The following is a 21,752-nucleotide window of genomic DNA, read 5'->3' on the forward strand; positions in this document are numbered from 1 at the left end:
AAAATATTTTCTGTTTTATTTAGGCTTTGTTCAATTAATGAAAAATTCTAACACAAACACAAATGCAGTGTGAGCTGCAAGACAAGAATCTAAGTAGTAAAACAGTCCAATCTACTAACAATGACACTGCTAAAGCTGAAAAGATATTAAACTGGTAGTAATCTAAAACATTCTTAAAAAATCATAAGACTTAAAAAAAAAAATTCCCATATATTAAGCATGATTTTTATCTTTAGTAACACGTGAAACACCTAAGCCCTGAATTTTAAGTGTTTGCAGGATTCAGGACCCATAGAATCCAATAAAGCAATTATTTAAACATTTATTTTTATTAGTTACTGTATGTACGGTGCTTTGAAGATGGAATAACTATGTGAAAGCACTGAGAATTTGTTAGGAAAAAATCCTACACAAGTTATAGCTCTAAATCTATAACCAAGCACTTGGTTACCATAATTTTTTTCATGTTCCTAACTCTACATTATATTTGCAACCCATTCCCTATATGTAATTTGCTGTTATAGAGTTCCAGTACAATTCCTAATAATAGGTTAATACAAAGAAGTCTAACTAATTTTCCTTTGGAGACAAGTGTATCAGCTGCATAAAATATGGAAACAGCAAATTATTTTGCTCCAGAACATCTTGGAACAAATAAGTACTGGTTTTGTTCTCCAGATATCCTGTATGTTAGTCAGTGAAAATCCAAATCTCCTGCCCTGAATTTTCTCCAAAATGGTTGCAGTTTACAGAACAGGAACTTATAGAACGTTTCCTATTCACTAAGCTCCAAGTACACAGCTAGAGTCAGTAGAAATTCTGTATCACTAGGCAGCAGCTATTTAGAAGAGACTCCATTGAGATTTGCTCAATATTAACAAACCTTAAAGAAGTCTTCAAATTGCTTGCTATTATAGAGTGCAGGGATGTTAGCAGAAAACTGCAACAGATCTTCAGCACACTGTCTTCTTTCTTCAATCACAGTTTCATCAAACCTCCCTGGAACAGAAATATGGATTGACATGCTTTAAAATAATTATAACAATTATAGTACAAGAAAAAAATCCTCTGAAGAAAATGCCCCGCATCTATAAGAGTCATTCAAATGCTTCAGGAGACTGTGGCAATCTTCACACTTCCTATTCTTAACTGTCCCTAGAGTCTTGTCTTCTGCAAACCACTTAAATGATGAAAGCTGGCAGTCACAACAGGAACCCTTGGCTCTCTCATCCTAAAAAATATGCGAGGCAACACTCTTCATTAGCCAAGAGACGCTAACGTATGTCCACAGATATCTGAAAGTAAATTATACGTGAACAATTTGACAATATGCCTGTCAATGTCAGTCTTAATTAGGGCCCTAATCCTGTAAGGAGCTGAGCACTTTCCACTCATTCTCAAAAAAAGAAAAAAAATGAGTCAATCTAGAAAACAGGTAATAGGGCTCCCAGATGCCCTCTGTGGAAGCTGTAAGGAGCTGCTTTCAACAGCTGGCTCCCCCTAGAAGGCCTCTAGTGTAGCCAAGCCGCAAGGCAGAAAAGCACTTGTTCCTAGGATAGCTCCTGATTCATATGGTAAAGGGTGCTTTTTCCCCATAGATACAAAAAGTTTAGAGTTAGAAGGCAACACAGCCTCCAACATCTGCCTTTCTTCCCTTACCACTTCCCCATTCTGTGCCCCAAACCTCTTCCATAGAAGGAGAGATGTTAAGGAAGAATCCTAAAGCTTTTGCTTGGTTTTCCTCTCCAATCCACTCCTTCTCCCAGAAAAAGGACAGTCTAGCCTCTAGCTATAGTCATACACTATGCAATTGAACCCAAATGCCCATAGCCTTTCATACCAGCTATGTCACAGCTACCATATCATGTGAAATCCATACTGAATTTACTCAGTTTCAGGACTAGGTAAAGCCCTCATCTTGGAATTGATATAGGGCAGCAAGGGGGTCAGGTAGCTGCTGCAGCTCTGGCTCCAGTCCCAACTGCAGACCAGGGCTGCAGCCACTGCTGCCGTATGCCCTGCCCTCTGCCACCTCTGCACCCCCTGCCTCTCTCCTGCTACAGCCTCAGGCCCCTGGCCCCTCTCCCCTGTCTCCTCCCCACCCATTTCCCCCATCTCCTCCTCCATGCTGCTTATATCCCCACCCCATAGTCTCAGGCCCCTTTCCCCCCATATCTCACCCTCCTCCCCACTCTTCCCCTCATTCTTGCTCTGTGCTAGCAGACTTCATCCCCGCTGCAGCCTGGAGCACAGAGTATAGCCCTAGCCCCACCCCAGAGCAATGGTGCTGGCTCTGCACGACTGCTATGGGGCTGGGATGGGGCCACGCTTCATGCCCCAGGCTGGAACAGAGGCAGAGCCTGCCCACACTGGAGCAAAGGTAAGGGGTTGGGGGTGGAAAATGAGACAGGCAGGTGGCGGAGAAGCAAGCTGCAGGGGCAAGCTGTTTGACCCCCCCCACTGTCCCCTAGTGCATGCCTCCCTGCAGCAATGCAGGGGATGAATTTAATACAATCCTCCAATAATTACGATTTTATAAATGGAAGATTATAGCAAGTTTATGTATTTTCCATGTATAGAATCTAATTATTGGGGGGGTCACTTTGGATTTGGGTAAATACAGTGGTTACATGTTCAAAATAAATAGGATAGACATTAACAGAAGACTAGAAAGAAAAAACAGGTGGGAAGGTCTTCTACATATGAAAACAAAAGACTGAGGCACACCTGTCCAAGAAATATTGCCCTAGTACATTGGCAGTAAATAAGAGTTACCTGACAGCACCATGAAACTTACTCTGAAGATAACTACATAGAACATAGAGAGAAATTTCACTTATGCTAGGAGCAAGCAAAAAAGCATCAAAGTAAGATTCCTTTCAGAAATCATTCAAGTGAACACTTCCCACATGGAACTAGAGGAAAGAAACAACCAGAAAAACCTAACAAATAAGGAAACCCCACACAGAGTCAACAACCAAGTCCACAATTTATTGTCTTGGATGTGGAGTGGCTCAGGTTTCAGAGTTAAAGGGGCAAGTACAAAAAAGGGAACTCAACTCTGCAAGTGGCAGCAACCAAAAGAAGCTGAAAACAGGATACAACAAAATATTGGATTTGGAGCAACAGAAAACATTGAGAAGTTGTCAAGCAGCCAGCAAGGTCAGAACCTACAACATCCACAAAACACACCACAAATTTTACCTGTCCCGCTGAAAAAGTAGTTACCGTCTTTTTAGCTCATTAACTCATACCATCTCTTTAGGACTAAAACTCACGCACTGGCAAAGTATCAAGCTGTATTTACATTGATAGCCATCATGGAAATTGATTAAAGTGATGCCTCTCATGACCTGCACTCCTGTCTCACACCATCTCATTTTCATACTCAAGTCAGTCTGGTGCTGCTTCTATATACAGATCAATCTCCCAAGCTTCTACCAGCTTTTCGAGATGGTTAGGTGCCTATCTGTTCTTCAAACAGTTCTTTTCAGTGAGGCCTTTTTCATGTTAAATCAAAGTTATCTTCTCTCTACGTCTCTTGTCCAAGTTAAAATTCCAGACAGGGTGCACAGGTGGCAGTGCTGTGACCATGCCTTACTCTGCAGTCTGTCAAGTCCTCTCACTTCCATGGTACTAGATAAACACCACAGTTCCAAAACAAGGTTATTACTGTTAACCACTATATGGTTAACAGAACAAGGCCCCCATGGTGAGGAAGGAGTGGGAGTGGGGCTGGGGCTGGTGCAGGGACAGGGGCAAGCACTTCCCAGCCGGGGCAGGGCAGACGGGGGACAGAGCCACAGCTTGTCCGGAGGGCAGGGGGGACGAAGGGGGGTGGCTCCTGCCACTATGTGCCACCGATCCAGGAGCTGCTGGTCTAGCGCTCATCTACCAACTCCCACCACTGCTCCCATCGCTCATCTGGGAGTGCATGGAGGGGGTGTGTGCCCCCAGATTTGCACAGGGCAGGCCAGGAAGAGCCCCACGCAACCCCAGCCCCAGCCCATCCCACCCCATACAGATCCAGGGGCACACGCCCACCCCAACCATGCCCTCCTGGATGAGTGGGTGAGCGCTGGACCAGCAGTGTGCAGCAGTGCAAACCACCCTCCCACACACACTCTCCCCACACCCCCCAAATGAGCCACAGCTCTGTCCCATGCTTGCCCCGCCCCAGGTGGGCTTCACTTGCCCCAGCCCCTGCCGGGCTATGCTCCTCTCTATGCTGCTGGGCTGTGCTCCTCACTGCCTACATGCTGTGTTGTGGCTGCACACACAGGCATTTATCAGCCAAATTATCAGCCGCATCAGGCCGATTTACAATAAGATCAATTTTCTTTATACTGGTGCAGATCCGACATCGGACTGATGTATCAGCGCACCTCTAGAAAACACCTTATACTATTTTGTCCTAATCAAATAAAACTATCCTTAATCCAGTCTCATAATTTAGTTTTAATCTAATCCAAACCTGAACCATTCCCCTGACAGAACCATTGTTAACAATATTTAGGTTTTAAGAAACAGCAAGATGCCTCTTTTCTTCATGAGGTAGAAAGTAAGTAGGAAAGGTAGATGATGTATTTTATATATTGGTTCATTTATGTTAAGCTGTTAGGCATGTGACTGAGCCAAAAAAGAAATTACAGCAAAGCCATTCTTACAGTACAGTAGGGACTGAGCATGGTCATTCCCTAGAAACAGATCCAATAATCCAACTAAGATTATGGTAACAAGAAGATAACAATAAACCACATAATTCAAAGAAGTTTAAACAGCTGGCACTGTTATCATCACTTGAAATTCCCATATTTCATGCCAATATGTTTTTCTGTGAGGAGGGTGGAAAAAGTTCAGGTGAAGTACAGGAAATCAAAATGAACTTTTTCCAAGAGGTTCCATCCTGCGATGAAAGCAACTCTACTGTAACAGCCCAGAAAATAAGTACACTACATGAAAAACAAACAATCCAATTCTGTAGACTTCTCAACTTCTGTCATTCTAAAGGCAGATGTGCATCACAGCTCTTCCATTTCCAGACAGTTTTCAATGTCTTAGCGTCATTAACACTAAAGTACTTGGGAATGTGTACAAGTTAATACTTTCTGTGCATGGAAATAAAATAATCTAGAATGGGGGTGCTCAATCCCCAGCCCACAGGCCAAATGCAGCCTGTGGAGCCTCGGAATCTGGCCCACAGGCCTCCCCACAGGTTAAGAAATTTGGCAGTAGGGGAGCAGTGACAGTATTGCCACCCCTCCCTACTACCAATATCATAAGACCCACAGGGCAGATAACAGCTGGGCTAGGACCACTGCCCTGAACACCCCAAATGAAGCCAGGCTGCTGTGGCACTCTGGGATCCTAAATCTATCCAGACCCTACAATCTGCCTAGCTAGCACCTATTCTGCAGGCTGTTTACACAAGGTTGCACACTGGAGGGTAGGAAGGTCACACCCCCAAGATCAGGAGGGGGAGTTGGCTTGGTGCCAAAACCACCTCCTGAGCAGCAGAGTTCATGGGGTAGAAAGTCTGCCTACACAGAACAGGAGGGCAGGGAAGGAGATACCTCATCCTGGGATGCTGAAGGACTGCAACTTGGGCAGCTCATCTGTGGGAAGTGGCCAGGCATTAACAGACCACAAGCTGGGTAATACAGATCAGAGATAAACAGGCCCTGGAGTGATGTAACTTTAAACAACCTAAAGTGTGTTTAAAACTAGTTTCAGGTGTTAATGTGTGGACAATCCAGGGACAATCCTAAAATTAATGTGCAACAAGGCCCTTAGCTGGATTTTGGATGAGAAACCCAAATCTCTGCATTTTACAAGATTTTACACAGATATCCATAAAATCTACGTTTCGGATCAATTTTCTTGGTAATCTATTACAGGTTCTGCATCTCTCATGGCCAGTTAAAATTAAATGCCATCCTGGTTTAGTGTCAAAGATCAAGTTGCAGACACCATTGTTTCAAGTCAAGGTCATTTAACCCTTTGTGTGAAAAGTCCTTTTTTTCAGTTGCTTATAAAACTTTTTATCCGGAATGGTTAAAGCATGCACTTTTCTGTGCCGGGCATCTACCTTAAGAACAGTTTTGTTTGTAAATTTTCAGCTAAACCATTCTCAAAATGCAGCAGAGGCAAAAACAAAAGTATACAACCATGCAACTAAAGACTAGATCATAATGCCTTCCACAACAGAACTGCATTAAGGCCAAATATTTTGGCATCGCCCAATATTTACATGCTTGACTTTGAAGTGTAGGTTTTCCCTGTGCAGCAGCAAGTAGAGAATAGAAAAAAAATGTGCAGTGTATTCTGAAAAGACACAACTGAGGTGCACGGTAGCTCTGCCCTGAAAGACTGATCAGGAATGGGACCCAAGTCAGGAGTCACTGGGTTCCTTCTCTACTGACACTGACAGAATCTGACTCACACAAGTAGAGAGGCCACCAAAAAAGCTATCCCAAAACTATTATAACAATCACAGCCTTAAAGTGCTTTTTAGTCTCCAATTAGTCTCCCAAAGCAATACCTCAATGAATATGTAAATAATGTAAGATCCAACTTTACACAGTTCCAAACTGATGAATATGCTAATTATAGGGTAGCATACAGATTATGGTTCCTTAATGTCCATTCCAGGCTAGTTAAGCATATAAAAGCCCATCTAAGGAATACATGTTTTTATACTAACAGCATTTCTTTAGTTAAAAAAGGTTTCCTTTTAAGCAGACAGACAGCATTTTCAAAAGCTCCTTAGGTGCTCAAAGGTATAGCTATGATACAGTCACAGAAGCAACTGCAGCATAGTGAAGAGATACCAGAGCCAATTTCAAATGAACCAATAAAGAAGGCTGTACTGGCTAATTTACTACTGCACATGCAACACAGATGCATCCTAATTCCCACTGACTTAGGTTCTGTCTACACAGCAACTATGCAGACAAGTGCTAAAGAAACCCAGTTCAGGATCTTAGTTATTTACTCAGCAGTTGAAGCCTATGCTGTGCAGTTTTACTGCTGTCAGTAGCCAAAACAGTTCAAGTGTGTCCACAATCACACCTCTGACTGCAGCACAGACGTATCCTGAGTTGCTTTTGAACAGGAACTTAAATGGTTTGGGACTTCTTACCTTAGGTTTGGATTTTCAGCTGAGAGCAGTGTTGGAATTTAACAGATGAAACGTGGCAGAAATGTTTGCTCTATTTAACTATGCTTAAATTTAAAAAAACCAAAATTTTATAAACTGTCATTATATAATCACATACATGTACATACGTGTTTTCATGCTCAAAACAGGGATAAGCAAATGATCTAGTACTGACAATGGCCTGCCCTCATGCCAATGGTAGCTTCAACCATTCCTAGATGCCACATGTAAAACCTCTTTTATAAAGAGAATTAATGGAATAATTACCTTAAAAAAAGAGAGAGAGGCCTACTTCAGTCTGTTGAAATAATGGTTATACAATTAAAAAAACAGATCAGAACAGAAGCTTTAACTTTTCAGGCAAAAGTGTAAGAAATCCACTATCTTGTCACTGATTGTTGTGAAATAAAGCACTAAAACAGGAATGTCTAACAGAGAGGTAAAGAAGCTCCTACTATAAGCAGACTGTAATAATTATGTAATACATAATATGCATAGGGAAGGAGCTTATTCTTACTCATGTATATAAGAGTATAAAAATGAAGTCTATTCTCCTCCTGATGTTTAGAGCTGTATGCACTTATTCAGATGACATAAACTTTGTGTTTTAGAATTCTCTATGAAAAGTTACAGTAAGATTAACATACCAAAAACACAAGTAACTTTACAGTGAAAAAGACATCTATTACACCTTTAAAATGGAGCACCTCAGTCTACAATATTCCTTAATGTTAACTTTATAAGCGATTCCTTTTTATTCAGCTTTTTTCCTACCTCTGACCAAGTGTAACAGCTCTCAATATCTGCAGTTGTTCCACTTCATTAAAAGTTCACTACATTTTACTTTAAACACACAATCAACTATATTAAATGCTAATTCTCAATCAAATACTTCTTACAGGGAAGAGAAAATATTATAAATGTACATTTCCTTGAAGAAACAGTTCCCAATTAAGATCTTGTATCATATTTTCTGAAACTTTTTCTTCCTTTATTTGTATTTTGAAGGATGTTTATATTAAGATCTTTGTTAAGATTAGTTCTTCCCATGTATTCCTCACCCGATGTTATAATCCTCTGATGCAATAAGTAGTTGTTTTGATGCTCTAATTCACTATTACAATGTCAAAAACATTACTAAATAAAACTGGAAATTAACTTCAAATGTGGAATATTTCCTAGGACAGAGTTCCCATGACAAACATATGATAATTACTTTAAAGGATCACTACACATTACAATAACTTTTACTGTCCATATAACAATATGTAACTATTTTGTTTTGTTACTGGCAGCAAGCAAGCATTACTCACATGGCTAACATTATAGATTGGAACCTGCTGAGGGCAGGGACCTTGTGTTTTCCCGCTTGCAAAGCTCCATGCAAATCAATAATTATTTTTTATCCAACAAACTATGACCCAGCCATGCTTACAATCGTTGGTATCTTCATGTCAGGCCAAAATGTTGACTATTAAAAGCAAAGCATATTTTCAGTGCAGTGGAAACAAAAGTATGTCCTGGAACTCTGCATTGAGATGTGTTTATTATCAAAGTAGCTATTATCAAACAATTTTAGCAAACCAAAAAGAAAGTAAGCTTACCAAAAACTATTGCTTTGGCAAAAGGTGGAAACAATTCTGTATGTCTGTATAAATTTTTATGAATTTGCCAGAGATCTTTGTGCAGCTTCTTAAAGTCACTGTATCTCTTCCAAACGACTATCTGAAGCAGAGAGGGAAAAAAAGCAGGAATGAGTTTAATTGCTCTCACACACAGAAATATTTTATTCTAGGTGTGACTAATGTTAAATGCATTTTTATAAGGAAATTTGAGGATTACCTATAGCAAATGTCTTTTAATTCAAAATATTTTTCTCCATCTGATAAAATTACACACTATATTGTTCAATTTAGGTATGACAGTATGACAGCCATAGATGATCTTTACATATGTGCATACTGTCCCCAAGGCCCATTTTGACTAAAAGGACTGCAGCAGAACAACATATTAAAACAAAAACCTAAAAGAATGTGATGACAGGGAGAGAGTAAAGCTGCCTAACAGGTCAGTCATAGCTCTCTAGTGCTGCAACGAGGGGAGAAAAAGAAAGAGGAATGGGAGTTATTTTACAATCCACCACTCAACAACATTGAGCTGTTCTTAGAGCATCAGCTAGGGGTTTTTTGTTTTTTTAAGAGGGGGTGGGAGGAATGCTTATAAACAGGACAGAAATACTCAGAACAACAACCTAGCCTACAACAGAGTCTTCGGTAAAGGTCTGATGACATAATTTAAAGTTCAAATGTAAACAGTTTATTGTTATCTTTCCTTAAAGGAAAAAACCCCAAAAAACAAAAACTGAAAATCTGACACCACTGTTGCCTCTAGATAAAACATGCATCTTCAGGAAAACACTGAGACATTATGCCATGTAAGGATAAGGATTCACATATAAAACCACAATTGACAAAAAGTAACTAGAACAATGTAGTTGAACTAAATACTGTATCAGTTATTAACATACAGTTCCCACTCTTCTTTCCCAGTGACTTGTTTTTTTCCCCTACAAAAGGATAAACAAAAAATGAATTCTTTGCTTTGCTCTGCTTTTTCTCCCAGAGTCCAAATTGAATTTGGACATTACTGTGCTAAAACTTTGCTTTGTGAAAGAGATGGAGGCACTTCATGTGCCAGCTCTTGTTTCGTTCAGACTCTTTGCAGTGTTATGACAAGCCTTAATATTAATGCGGAACAACAGTGAAAAATGCCTGAAATGTATGCAACTGCTGATCCAAATATTTTATCCAAACATACCTACTGAGTTGTATATACTGAAACACAACAAAATATATTCTAAACTACATATTCATTCATTTGACTGATGGGAACAGTTACCTTCTAATTTCTACTCCAAGAATAAACAAAATCAAGAAACAATGTGTTTAAACAAAGAAAATTATATTAAGAAACTGATAAACAGAGCTAGTAAGAAGATTTCATTTTCATTTGGTAGAAATTTCTTACTTTTCTGTAACCAGATAGCATTCAGCATGTCTTAATATTAGGTTTCTAAAAAAATGTAGGCAGGCATGAGATATAGTTGCAGAATAATCAAAAGTTTAGGTCAATGGGACCTACATATTTTTTTCATAACCAGACTAATAATAGACTGTTTAATCTAGTTGCTTCCTGGCCATACTAAAATTTTCACCATGGTCACTGGCTCGCCTTATTCAGTTATACCAGTGCAACATACCAGTACATTCAAAATTCAACTGCAGTTGGTAGCTGACAAGTCTCAGGAGATCAAATAAAGAATGTAGGACTCTCTCAAGATGTGGATCCCCTGAGACCTGTCTGTTCAGTATTTTGTTTTGGATGCCCTCATTTTTTTATGTCTATCAACTTTCAATATTTTCCGTGCAGTATATACTGAAAAGTAAGAGCATAAAACTGCGCAAGAGAATGTGAAGTCTGGCCATTAAGGTACAGCAATGGGGATGCTAGGATACGATACCTAGGCTGCCAGGAAAAAAGATCCATTTTCACTCTAATATAGTATTGTTTTTCACTGATGCAAGTGATTTCATATTAGGCAGGAGAAGAAAAATAATACTTCCAATATGTCTTACAAAACAAAAGATTCAAGGTCGCCCTGTCATCCTCTGACCAGCTCAGGAAAATCATGTCTTTGCAGGGATGCTGCCTCAGCAAAGCTAACAAAGTTCCTATCCTGACATGTTGGAGGGGAATCAGATCTGAAGGTTGGGCAACACCACAATGCAATCTGCTAGCTAAAGAAGTGCAGTACTAAAGGATATTTGATGACAGCTTATGCTGTAAGAGCCATGCAATACTTCTGTAGTAACATGCTACTTGCCATGGTTAGAACAACTGAATCACTTGTAACAGTTTTCACAAAAAATATTGGTTTCTCCTCCACAAATGAACACTGAAAGAAACTCACAAGAACTTCATTACAAGATATTAGGGGTTGCTACCCCTACATTACTTTACTGACACTAACCCACAAAAGCAAGGAAGCAATTAGTACAGAGCCATCTACTCCTCCAATTTACAATTACCACTTTTCATACTTCTGCCCACACCCCTTTACTAAATTACCTCCCTCCTGTCCCAACAGTTTGGGGTGCTTCCTGTAGTAGCTGGCTGCATTAGGAGAAGGTAATTTGGGAAAAGGTAACATACAGAAGAGCTATTAAAAAGTGGTGACAAAAGACTGGCATCTCTGAGGCAACTGCAAACAGAGTTGAGTTTGCAATGCCCTCTGTAAAGTAGTCACATTTATATTAAGGCACACACTTGTAAGTCAAGTACAACATATGTTAAGCTGACCGTTAAGAAACTGTTCACTTTCTCCTGAATTTGGTTGGAGCCTGTTAAATGTGTAGCAACCTTAACTGCCTCACAACAAAGGGGATTTTTTGGTATCGACTTCTTAGATGATTTTTCTTCTTAAAGGCTAACAGGGATAGGCCATATTTCTTTGGGGAAGAAGACAATAGCAGCTGCTGATGGGGAATATTTCTTAAGAGCTGCAAATGATTCCTTCTCCATTACAGCATATCTAATAGAAAAACATCTGAGGTTAGTGTTTTTGTGCATACCTAGCCCACTGCCAGCTTTGCATGTACACTGTGCTTAAATTTCTAGTTATTATGTGAATATGGCTAAAAGTGACTCTAAATCCAGTACTTCCACTTGATCCTCTCAGGTTTTATCATATTTTGAACAGACTACTTATGTTTAAGGTGTAAGTCAACAATGAAAAGTATACCTAAATAAGGAAAATTTTCATCCAGAAATTAAGTTCAGGATGATTTCCTATTGAAATGCATCAATAGAAACCAATCAACCAAACAAACGGAACACAAAGAACAGTCAATGAGCATAAGTATAAAACTTATGTGACGTTTCATAATAAATGACATACTATTTTTTTTTTTAGAAGAAATAAAGAATTTATACCCTACTTTAAAACACAATTCCAAGTACACACATAGTACCAGGTACCTCGACAATTATATAAAATTTAAAAATGGCCCAACTTGGGGCTTTTTCTTTTTCAAGCTTCCTTCCGAAAACATCTTCCTGGTAGAAACTGAGTAGCAGCAGCTAGAGAACTGAGCCTGCTACCAACCCTGCACACTGGACGAGGCCTGCAGATCAACCCAGCACAAAGGATCCAGGGCTGTATGCTGGATCCAACCACAGACCAACCCCATGAAGTGGCCTGACTTGGCAGGTAGGGCCATGTCATCTAGCACATGAGCTCCCCCATGAGTTCAGAAATTTGACAGCGGGGGAGCAGTGACAGCATTAACTGCCATGGCTCCCAGAGTAGTGACAATAAACACTACCATTGATTCATAGATTCATAGATTGTTAGGGGCTGGAAGGGACCTTTTAAGATCATCAGGCCCAGCCCCCCTGCACTAGGCAGGAAGGACAACTAGGGTCAAGTGACCCCAGCGAGGTGACTGTCCAGTCTCCTCTTGAAGATTTCTAGGGTAGGTGATTGCACTACCTCTGGAGGGAGCCTATTCTATGTCTGGACACATAGTTTCATAGTTTGTAGGGTTGGAAGGGACTTCGACAGATCATCAAGTCTGACCCCTTCCATGGCAGGTAAGAGCACTGGGGTCAAATGACCCCAGCAAGGTGTTCATCTAACTGTGAAGAAGTTTTTCCTAGTGTTAAGCCTGAAACAGTCTTCCAGGAGTTTGTGGCCATTACTCCTGGTCTTCCCCAAGGATGCCCTAGGGAATAGTTGCTCACTGAGCCTCTGCACCAGGAGGGCAGCCTCCTGTCCTTGGGCCTCTGGCTCCTCCTGCCCAGCCAGGCAATCAGTGGGGGCTCCGGTGCTCCTGTCCAGACCTTCCCACATGGAAGTGGTTCCCAACTCCTGCCCAAGAGTCTCGGTTTCCTCTGCCACTGACTGACTGGACTCCTCCCCTGGGCAGTTACTCAGCCTGACCTCAGGGTCACCAGTTTCCTCAGCAGCTGGCTGGCTGTTGCAGTTAGGAGAATTATCTTCCTTCTGTCACAACCCAAAGTTGTGATTTGTTGTTTGTGTGTGCTTCGGCAACACTAAATTATGTTCCTGTTAAAATTACAGCTTCCTTGCACGGTAGAGTTCTCTGCTGCGGGAGAGAACTCTGGTGCAACGGGGGATTTCCTGCCAATTTGCAGCTTCTTTGCATGGTGCATTTCTTTTGCATCTCAGAGATGCACGGTGCAAAGGAGTTCCCGCCATTTGTATTTAGATTCGCGCCACATTATTGGCCGGTTCTGAATGAAGGCATACGTGATGGCTAGCTATTAGCTTGCTAGCCGTACAAAAGGCTTGGGTAGTTTCGGCCCAAGCCGGAGAGAGAGAAAAACTGGAGAGAGACAGAACTCGCCAGGAGGAGGAGACTTTGCGTTGTGTGAAGATCTCTAAGTGATGTGGACCCTTGCGGACCCAACGCGCCTTTCTTTAGCAGGCAACAGAAGTCTAAACAGCCTCTGGCCTCTCCCCGTCGCCAAGCGCAATCCTAGACGTATCCCTATCCTATATACCCAATTTTCGAACCCACGGAGTCTTAACAGCTCCGGGGGCCTGGGAACCAATCAAAACCCACGGAGCTTCAACAACTCCGTGAGGAAAGAATTGCCAAACCCGCGGAGCCTTAACAACTCCGGGGCCAAAGAACCGAATTTGTCAGAGTCCTCCAACGAGGATTTAAGTGGAGCTGCACCTGGAAAACTGTCCAGCCTACACCGCGACCATCTTGGGTGTAAGTAAATAATCTTTTCAATCAACCATTACGCCTCTGTGACTAATTCTAGCCCATGCGTGCCTTGCTGTCCCGCGGTTTTCTCCGGCCCCGCGTGCCCGGGCTGCTGGCCACAGTCCGTGTGCGCAAAGATGGGCCCGGCTCGCCCCCGGCCCGCACACCTTCCTCCCTCCTGCCTCCACAGCCAACAGGGTTACCTTACTCTGGGCGGTTTCCCCATCTCCTGTCGTCACCTTCTTGCTGTGCTGGCAAGTCACCGTGTCAGGGAAGTTACTCAGAAACACCTCTGGATCCTCCCTGCCTTTATACAGCTTGAAGATTGGGGTGTCTATTCTGGGGGGGTGCAGCTGGCATCTGCAGGGACAGACCATCCAATTGCTCTGAACGGTGTGCCTCGAGAGTGAGCTCTTGCTGACGCTCGAAATGGGCCTCATTAGCCTCATGCTTGTACTGGAGCTGGTCAACCTCTCTCTTTCAATTTCTCCACCAGTTTGGCCACAGTCATGTGGTCATACTCGTCAGACATCCTAGCTAGCTACTCTATCCAGTTGACCTGATGCCAAATTAAGGATTTGTTTGCTTAAGGGTCTTCAGTGACCCTACTTCCTTTTCCCAAATTATGCCTTCTAGACAGCAGGCTGGGGGATCCCACCACCAACAGCATGTGTGGCAAGCCAGTAGGATCCCCACTGCCAAATTTTTGGACCTATAGGGATCCATTTTCCTTGCATACAATGCATGACCCAATTTTCACCAGCTGCTTTTAAGGGAGAAGGTATGGGGTATATGTGGTAACATCAGCAGCTTTTACCCACGGTGGCAACTTGCTGAAACATTAATGCTAATACAAATTTTCGCTGTGCAATTCACTGCTAATGGTACATAAAACAAGTAGTACAATGTGTACATAATCTGAAATAACTAAGTAAGTTTTACACCAATATGTGGTGTTCCAAGCTGTTCACTGTTTCCTCAAAAGGACAAGTTTCTTTTTTGGTCTGTATGGATAGTAAAAAAAAATCCCATAGCACTTAAGTGGGAACATGGCTTAACCAGCGTGCCACTTGACAATTTCCCTCCTTTCTACCCTTGAATAGCATATACTAGTTGCCTCCCCTCAACCCAAGAGCTGAATGTGTTTCCTTTGTATGCACAGTTTGGAATGCTAGTGATACTAGCAATTCTTTTTCCCTATGTCCCTTTTTAAGAAATCTGAACATATATTTAAAAGCAATTATTTTTCCACCAGCTCATAGCCCTTAGCAGAGAGCAGCATGAGTGTACCAAAGGATGCATCGAGCCACATCAATGAAATAGAAGCAAAAAGTTGGTCCATTAACTGGAAAGACCCAATTCAAAGCTAAGCTGGTATCTCCCCCTTTGCTAGTTAACATGACTAAAAGATTACACAGCTGTCACTTTCTTCAGTTAATTCTTGACTGCAGGTGCTTTTACAGTTTTAAAAGGAAACAAGTGGTACACAATAGGCAAAAATATTTTTAAAAAATATCTCTCTTTCTGATACCACTATGACTATTTCAGATGTTAACAGTATACGCAAACATGGTAATTTTACCTCCTGCTTCAGTTTTGTCCAAACATCACTGACCCAATTCCTTATTTCCTTTTGTCAGACCTTCAGTAGTTCCCACATTCAAGTTGAAGATATAGGAGGCAATAATTGATTGCCTGCGGAGTTGCCTTTGACCTATTTTAGCGCACAGACTGCTAAATTATTTCTGCCTTTTTCAGGAAAAGTACTTTACAATTTGTCTGGATTTTCAGAAGCGCTGACTTTAAATAATTTATGGCTATATCCCAGCATGATTAAAATGCCTACTGTATTCAGCCACTCCTCCAGAATCTTCAAGTCCCTCAGATATTCTGTAACGTACCAATTTGCAATGTGATCAACTCAGACTATTACTAAGACAAAACTTAATTCTATATTAATTCTAAATTAATACTATAGTTCAGAGGTGTGTATGCCTTATAGCTACAATGCAAATGACATTCACCCTTGTGGGAGTGAATCCTATATGGCATGCTTTTTAGAAGTGAGTATGTTACAGTAACCCCATAACAGCTAACACCTGTGCTACTGCATGCAAAATATGCCATATATTTTACATGGTTTATTAGAATTGGGAAACCATCAACAAGTTATGGACATTTTATGCCACTTCATTCACTAGACTGAGGAAGAGTCCACCCATGTTCTCCTAGTCATACGTGAAGGCAATGATTAAACAGTTACACTAGAAATAAGGCTTTATATTTTCACAACCACTTTAAGAATAGAACCATGCAATATTCTAACTGAAAGGCACTTACAAGGTGTTTTTTCTGATGAATGGCTCACGAACAGTTGTTATAAAATGGTTATTCCCACAAAATGAAGATTAAGGTAATGGCAGAGTGTGTTCATGGATAGGTTCAATTCAGGATTCTCCCTGGAAAAGGTGAACATCAAGCTACAAACTACAATAATGCAGTTCCAAAAAAAGATTCCCCGGTTGACTTGCTAACTGTGATAGGATATTTTAATTTTAAAAAATAAAGTATGAAGAGACCTCACAGTTTTCCTATACCAGTATTTCAAAGAAGTGAACAATTAAAGTTATATTCACCAACTCTCACCTCTGCAAAGTCATTAATAACCAAAGCATGTTTAATCATACAAGATTTTACACTCACTTATAGGTTTGCCTTTCACAAGGTATCAACCTTACCCTTAACTGTGGGAAGAAGTCCATGTTTCAGGGCTTTAGAGGGCTGGGCTGCCTGCAGAGGCCAGGAATGAATTTGTTTTCCCCTCATAAATAGTTTGGAGCTTCAGATGATTTTTTGTTTGTTCCTTCCTGTAAAGTAGTCTCTCTCAACCTTGTTATACTCAAGGCATTCATCTTTATATTCAAGGCACCCTTTAGAAAATGTCAGCTCTTTACTTTTGCTCATGTTTTTACTACAGACAAATAATAGAGCAAGACTTTTCTGTTGCGAAGAACTCAGAAAAACCAAAACAGTTTTTTTTAACATTATCAACTCCCATTTGAAAGTTCTGGGTTTATCTTGTGACTTGTGTAGGTGTTTGTGTACCTACCAGTGCTAATATTAAAAGAATCTCATGGCACTCCAAGGCTCCTCATCACCCTTGTTGAGAATCACTGCTCTAATACTTTGATCACTGGTCATAGCTAAAGATGGGAATTTTGACTGGCATGAATTGGCACACCTGCTAGTATTTAGAATCACTACAAGGACCTTGGTGAAAGGTCTTGGCCTTCTGCTCAAACCTAAAATTTGGGGTTGGAAGGAATTTATCTCCCAGGCCCAATGGCAAGGATAGTGAGAGGTTTTGATTTCCTTTGTATCATGAGGTATGACCCTCTCCCTGTGATTCTTGGAGCATACATTTTTTGATTCTCCACTTTTGCAATGACAGGACATGCCCACAAGCCCTCATTTTACCTGTGGCATACTGTAGGGTGGTTTTTGTTTTGTTGTATGCTTTGTGGTTATGGTGGGTGAGGGGTTGGAGAGGAGGATTTTTAGGACTCACGGATACATGGATGCCTGGACTTGATGTCCCAGAGGGCCATTTCAGGCCTGTTTTCCTATGTAGCTATATCAGAAGTTTGATACATGCATGCTTTACATGATGCCTGAAAAGTCATCATGTCACTTTAGGTTCAAGGCTTGGGGTTGGAGAAGTACACTCATTTAGGTAATGAAATAAGCCACTCTCTGAACTTCCAAGCCACTAGTCAAGCAGAAGCCATTGAAAAGTAATGTGATTCTCTTCTGAAAAAAAAGTAGAGCATATCATGCATACTTCTCTCTCGCCGGCAGCTTTTTGAAGTTTTTAGGAACCACAAGAATACAGCAGGCCCTCTTTTAAAAAGAGCCAAAGAGCAAGCAATAAAATGGTTTTATTTAAATATATGACAGGCTACTACTTAAGGAGACTGGCAGAGAAATACAGTAAAAGAACTGAAGCCTCCTAACCCCTTTCTACCACCCCCATACTCTTCAATTCACCCTGTTCAATTAACAGACAGTAATGATGTAAGTTTTTCACTGAAGTATTGGGTAAGGTGGGAAAGACTACCTACAGCTGAGTCCTAAGACTTAAATTGTGAACTGATCTCTAATTTTACCAGTAGGGGTTAAAGTAGCTCTCAATTTGCCAATTCCAGCCCTGAGAAAGGAGCTGCAAAGTTATCAAAGTGGTTTTGCCATCAAAAGACACTTTACTCCCTCAATTTTTGTTTCAAATCACGGTTCATGATTTTCCCTACAAATCACCGATAGCAGAGTTGCAACATGCTACATTTGCTATGCTGCTTTGAACTATTAAGGCAAAAGACAGATGAACACAGAAAAAGGTTTGCTTAGTTTCAACGACAACACGCACAGGAATTAGTAAATTAAGTCAAAGATACTTCAAAAGTTAGTAATGAGAACGTGAACAGAAGCATTTTCACAAGTGTCAGCATGTTACCTCCTGGACATCCTCTGGATTTCTTCTTGAAACAATCTGAAAAACAAAAACAAAAAGCAGATCAGTGCCTAAATTTCAGTTTGCAAAGTTAAAAGAGGAACAGACGGTAATTTGCTGGTGATAAAAAGAAACCACACAGAAGGTGCAGTTATTGCCCTCCCTTTTCAATTTGTATTCAGCAGATTTAAGTTATGTCCAATTTTAGTAAAAATTATCAAAATACAAAGTAAAAACTCAGAGTATCTAGTAATGCAGAAATTGCAGTCATTCAAAACTGTACCAAAGCAAACATGTCATATGGCTTGCTACTTGTACTCTTTTTCTAAGATCTAAATCTAAAAACAAATTTAATATCAGGGACCACTTAAAATAAAAGTCACACAGTACACCTTCCCATCAATCTTGTCAATCCTTCTGTGCAGCAATTTATTGCTATTAGAGCCACATTAATGCATGAGGTGTGGCTTAGTTATACCCATTCATTTTGAATTGAAGTTGTACATAACCTCTCCTTTGTTGTAGGGCTTTCAGTTTGTTAAAGCAGTACTTCCCCGCATTATCCGCAGCCTTCAGTGAACATTTCTCTCCAGGGTACTTTGTAGTTCTGCCTTTCTGCTGTGCCTCAAAATGTTGGCACTGCCTGTACATTTGACTATGGCTGACTTTTTCCCAAAGAAATTCCAATCAAAAGCAGACACAGCAAAACATGTCAAAGAAAGTTGTGTTTTCTCTTATTTTCTTTTTTAAAAAAGGGGTCTCCAGTAGCATTTCTCAACCCATGATCCACGACCCAAAAGTAGGTCACACGAATATACGAAAGGATCGAGAACAAACTTCAAAAATGGATCAACAAATTTAAAAGATGGATTATACTTTAAAGGAGAAAACACGAGAAACCTTCTTTCTTCCCTTGTGGGCTTTCAGAGCTACAGCCTGCGAGGGGCTGCTTGGGGCCCCCATGCCTCACACCCACATACCCACCTCCCACCCCAAACACTTGGGGGGGGCTTTGGCATGAGGGGCACTGGGTCAGGACCGGCCATCGATGTTTGCAAATGGGTCCTGGTACAAAAAAGGTTTAGAACCACTGGGCTAGAGAACCATTAAAACCCAGGTTCTCACTTGGGCTTGTCTACACACACAAGAAATTCAAACCAAGTTCATATCTCAACCAAGTTCAACCAGAGTTCATATCTCTATCTTGGCGAATGTCAGCATGTATGTACATAGTCTTATTTCAGAGTAAGAATATCCTTAATAAAACCCACTTATGTCAAAATAAGAGATTTATTCCAGAATAGATGTCTACATACCACTGTGCTTCAAGATGCGTCTACATACCACTGTGCATATTAACTTTGCTGACTTAGTTTGGTTCGTTCACACGTAGACAAGTTGTAAGGTGCAATGCTGCACCTGCCTCACAGGTAAAGTAACTACCTGGCTGCATGCCTCAGGCCACTTGAAAGTTGCTGCTCTCAGATACATAAAGGGTCTTCTCCCCACCCTCAGGCCCGGTCCTCCACCGCATCAGGCCCAGGCATGCTCCTCCCCTCCACCTGCCACTGTGAGCAGGCCCAGACCCCAAGCAGCAGAAGGGAAGTGGGGAGCGGGCCTGGATGTGGGGGGCATGGCGCTCCATCCCCGCCTGCTCCCCCCCCCATCATTCTTGACAGACAATTGGCTAGTTAATATATATCTTCCTTGAAATATGGTGCCCAGAACTAGACATAGTATTTCAGATTAAATCTCACCAGTGCTGAACAAAACAGAAGACTCACTCTCCTTGGCTAGGGACAGAAGTTATACATAAACCAGTATAAGTGGTTAGAAACTGGTTCAAATCTGTAGCACAACAGAAGTTCAGTGCACATAAACCACATTCAAAAGGGTCAAAACCGGTTTAAGATAAACCTGGATAGATGTAGTATCAGACTGAACTGATTTAGTTTAAAATGGTCTACTGAGCTTCTGTGCCAGATCTCCTCCAGTTTCAAGTTAATTCACAGTCCCCCAGCATTAGGGGTGCACCAATAAAAACTTTTTGGACCTATACTGATGGCTGATTATTGACCAGCCATATCTGCCAATGCCGATCTGATTGCTGATATGATTGCTTGGAGAGCTATGTCTGGCTGTTAAGTCTGTTGTGGGGAAGGGGTATGGGGGAAGCAAATTGAGGCTTCTACGGTGAGGGAGGGAGTGGGGCTAGAGCTGGGGCTAGAGCAGGGGCTGTCCAGGCGGGGTCGGGTGGGGCAGGGCACAGGACAGAGCCAGCGGCCTGTCGGGGGTCCACGGGGGGAGGCTCCCACTGCTGCGCATACCCCTGGGAGAGATATGGGGGGCACGTGCATGGGGCAAGGGTGGGCTGACATTACACGCTCACGGGCTGCACCGGACTCTTCCCAGTGGCTGCACTTGGGGTGGGCGGCAGTGGCACTGGGGGGGAAGCTACAGGTGGCTACAGTGGTGGCTCTAGCCCTTTCCACCCCCCATAGCCACCCTCCCAGCGCTGCCCGCCCCGAGTGCAGCCACCAGGAAGAGCCCGGCAGAGCCCCTAAGTGTGAGTAGCAGCAGCCAGCCTTCACCCCACACAGATCCATAGGTCACATGCCTCCCCCACAGGTGTGCACTGCAACAGAAGCGACACCACCCCCATGCCTCCTGGATGAACCACCTGCTCTGCCCTGCACCTTGCCCTGGCTGGGTAGTGCCTGCCCCCGCCCCAGCCCCACTCCATCCCTCACCATGGGGGCCTCAATCTGCCCCCACCATGTCCCTTCCCTCCCCTACGCCCCTTCCCCCCCCACAGACTCACCTGTCAGACACTGCTCTCCAAACTGCCAGGCTGCACTCCTGGCCGCGTGCATGCTGTGGCTGAGCACATGCACACGGCATTTATCAGCAACATTAATCAGCCACAGCAGCCAAAAAAAGCTGATTGCCAATAATGTCAATTTTTCTTTTACCGGTGCCAATACAATATGGACTGATGTACTGATGCACCTCTACCCAGCATCCCAGGATGGTTTGCACCTCCCCCACAACCTCCCCACCTATGCCTTTGCAGGATGGATGGGGTAACTTTGGCCCAAGCTGTCTGCTCCAGCCAAGCAGGGAATTGGCCTGAGTCACTGCACACATGTGGCTGCATTTCTGGAATAAAAAAAGAATGTCTGTTCACTTGCTTATTGGTTCAATCTACACAGCTTAGACTAACCTGCAAAGATTGAATCGATTCAGCCTCAGGATTTTTTACTATACTTGGCCCTTGAGTTGTGTGCAA

At 42.1% G+C, this 21,752-nt stretch overlaps 1 protein-coding gene across 4 annotated transcripts in view; it reads right to left on the reverse strand.

Annotated features, from left to right (window-relative positions):
• RPS6KC1 (ribosomal protein S6 kinase C1) overlaps positions 1-21,752 on the reverse strand; it is a 137,187-nt gene that overhangs the window by 103,484 nt on the left and 11,951 nt on the right. For 2 of the 4 annotated variants that reach the window (XM_059717906.1, XM_006268119.4), the window contains exons 2-4: positions 18,467-18,502; positions 8,764-8,884; positions 884-999 (exon numbers count right to left, since the gene is read on the reverse strand). In XM_059717906.1, coding sequence (XP_059573889.1) covers positions 884-999; positions 8,764-8,884; positions 18,467-18,502 — 273 coding nt within the window. Of the gene's footprint in view, positions 1-883; positions 1,000-8,763; positions 8,885-14,159; positions 14,244-18,466; positions 18,503-21,752 lie in introns of those variants that run through there. The other 2 variants (XM_019483189.2, XM_059717896.1) reach the window with 2 other exon arrangements.

The sequence above is a fragment of the Alligator mississippiensis genome, chromosome 1 (assembly GCF_030867095.1).
Source record: "Alligator mississippiensis isolate rAllMis1 chromosome 1, rAllMis1, whole genome shotgun sequence".
NCBI lineage: Eukaryota > Metazoa > Chordata > Crocodylia > Alligatoridae > Alligator > Alligator mississippiensis.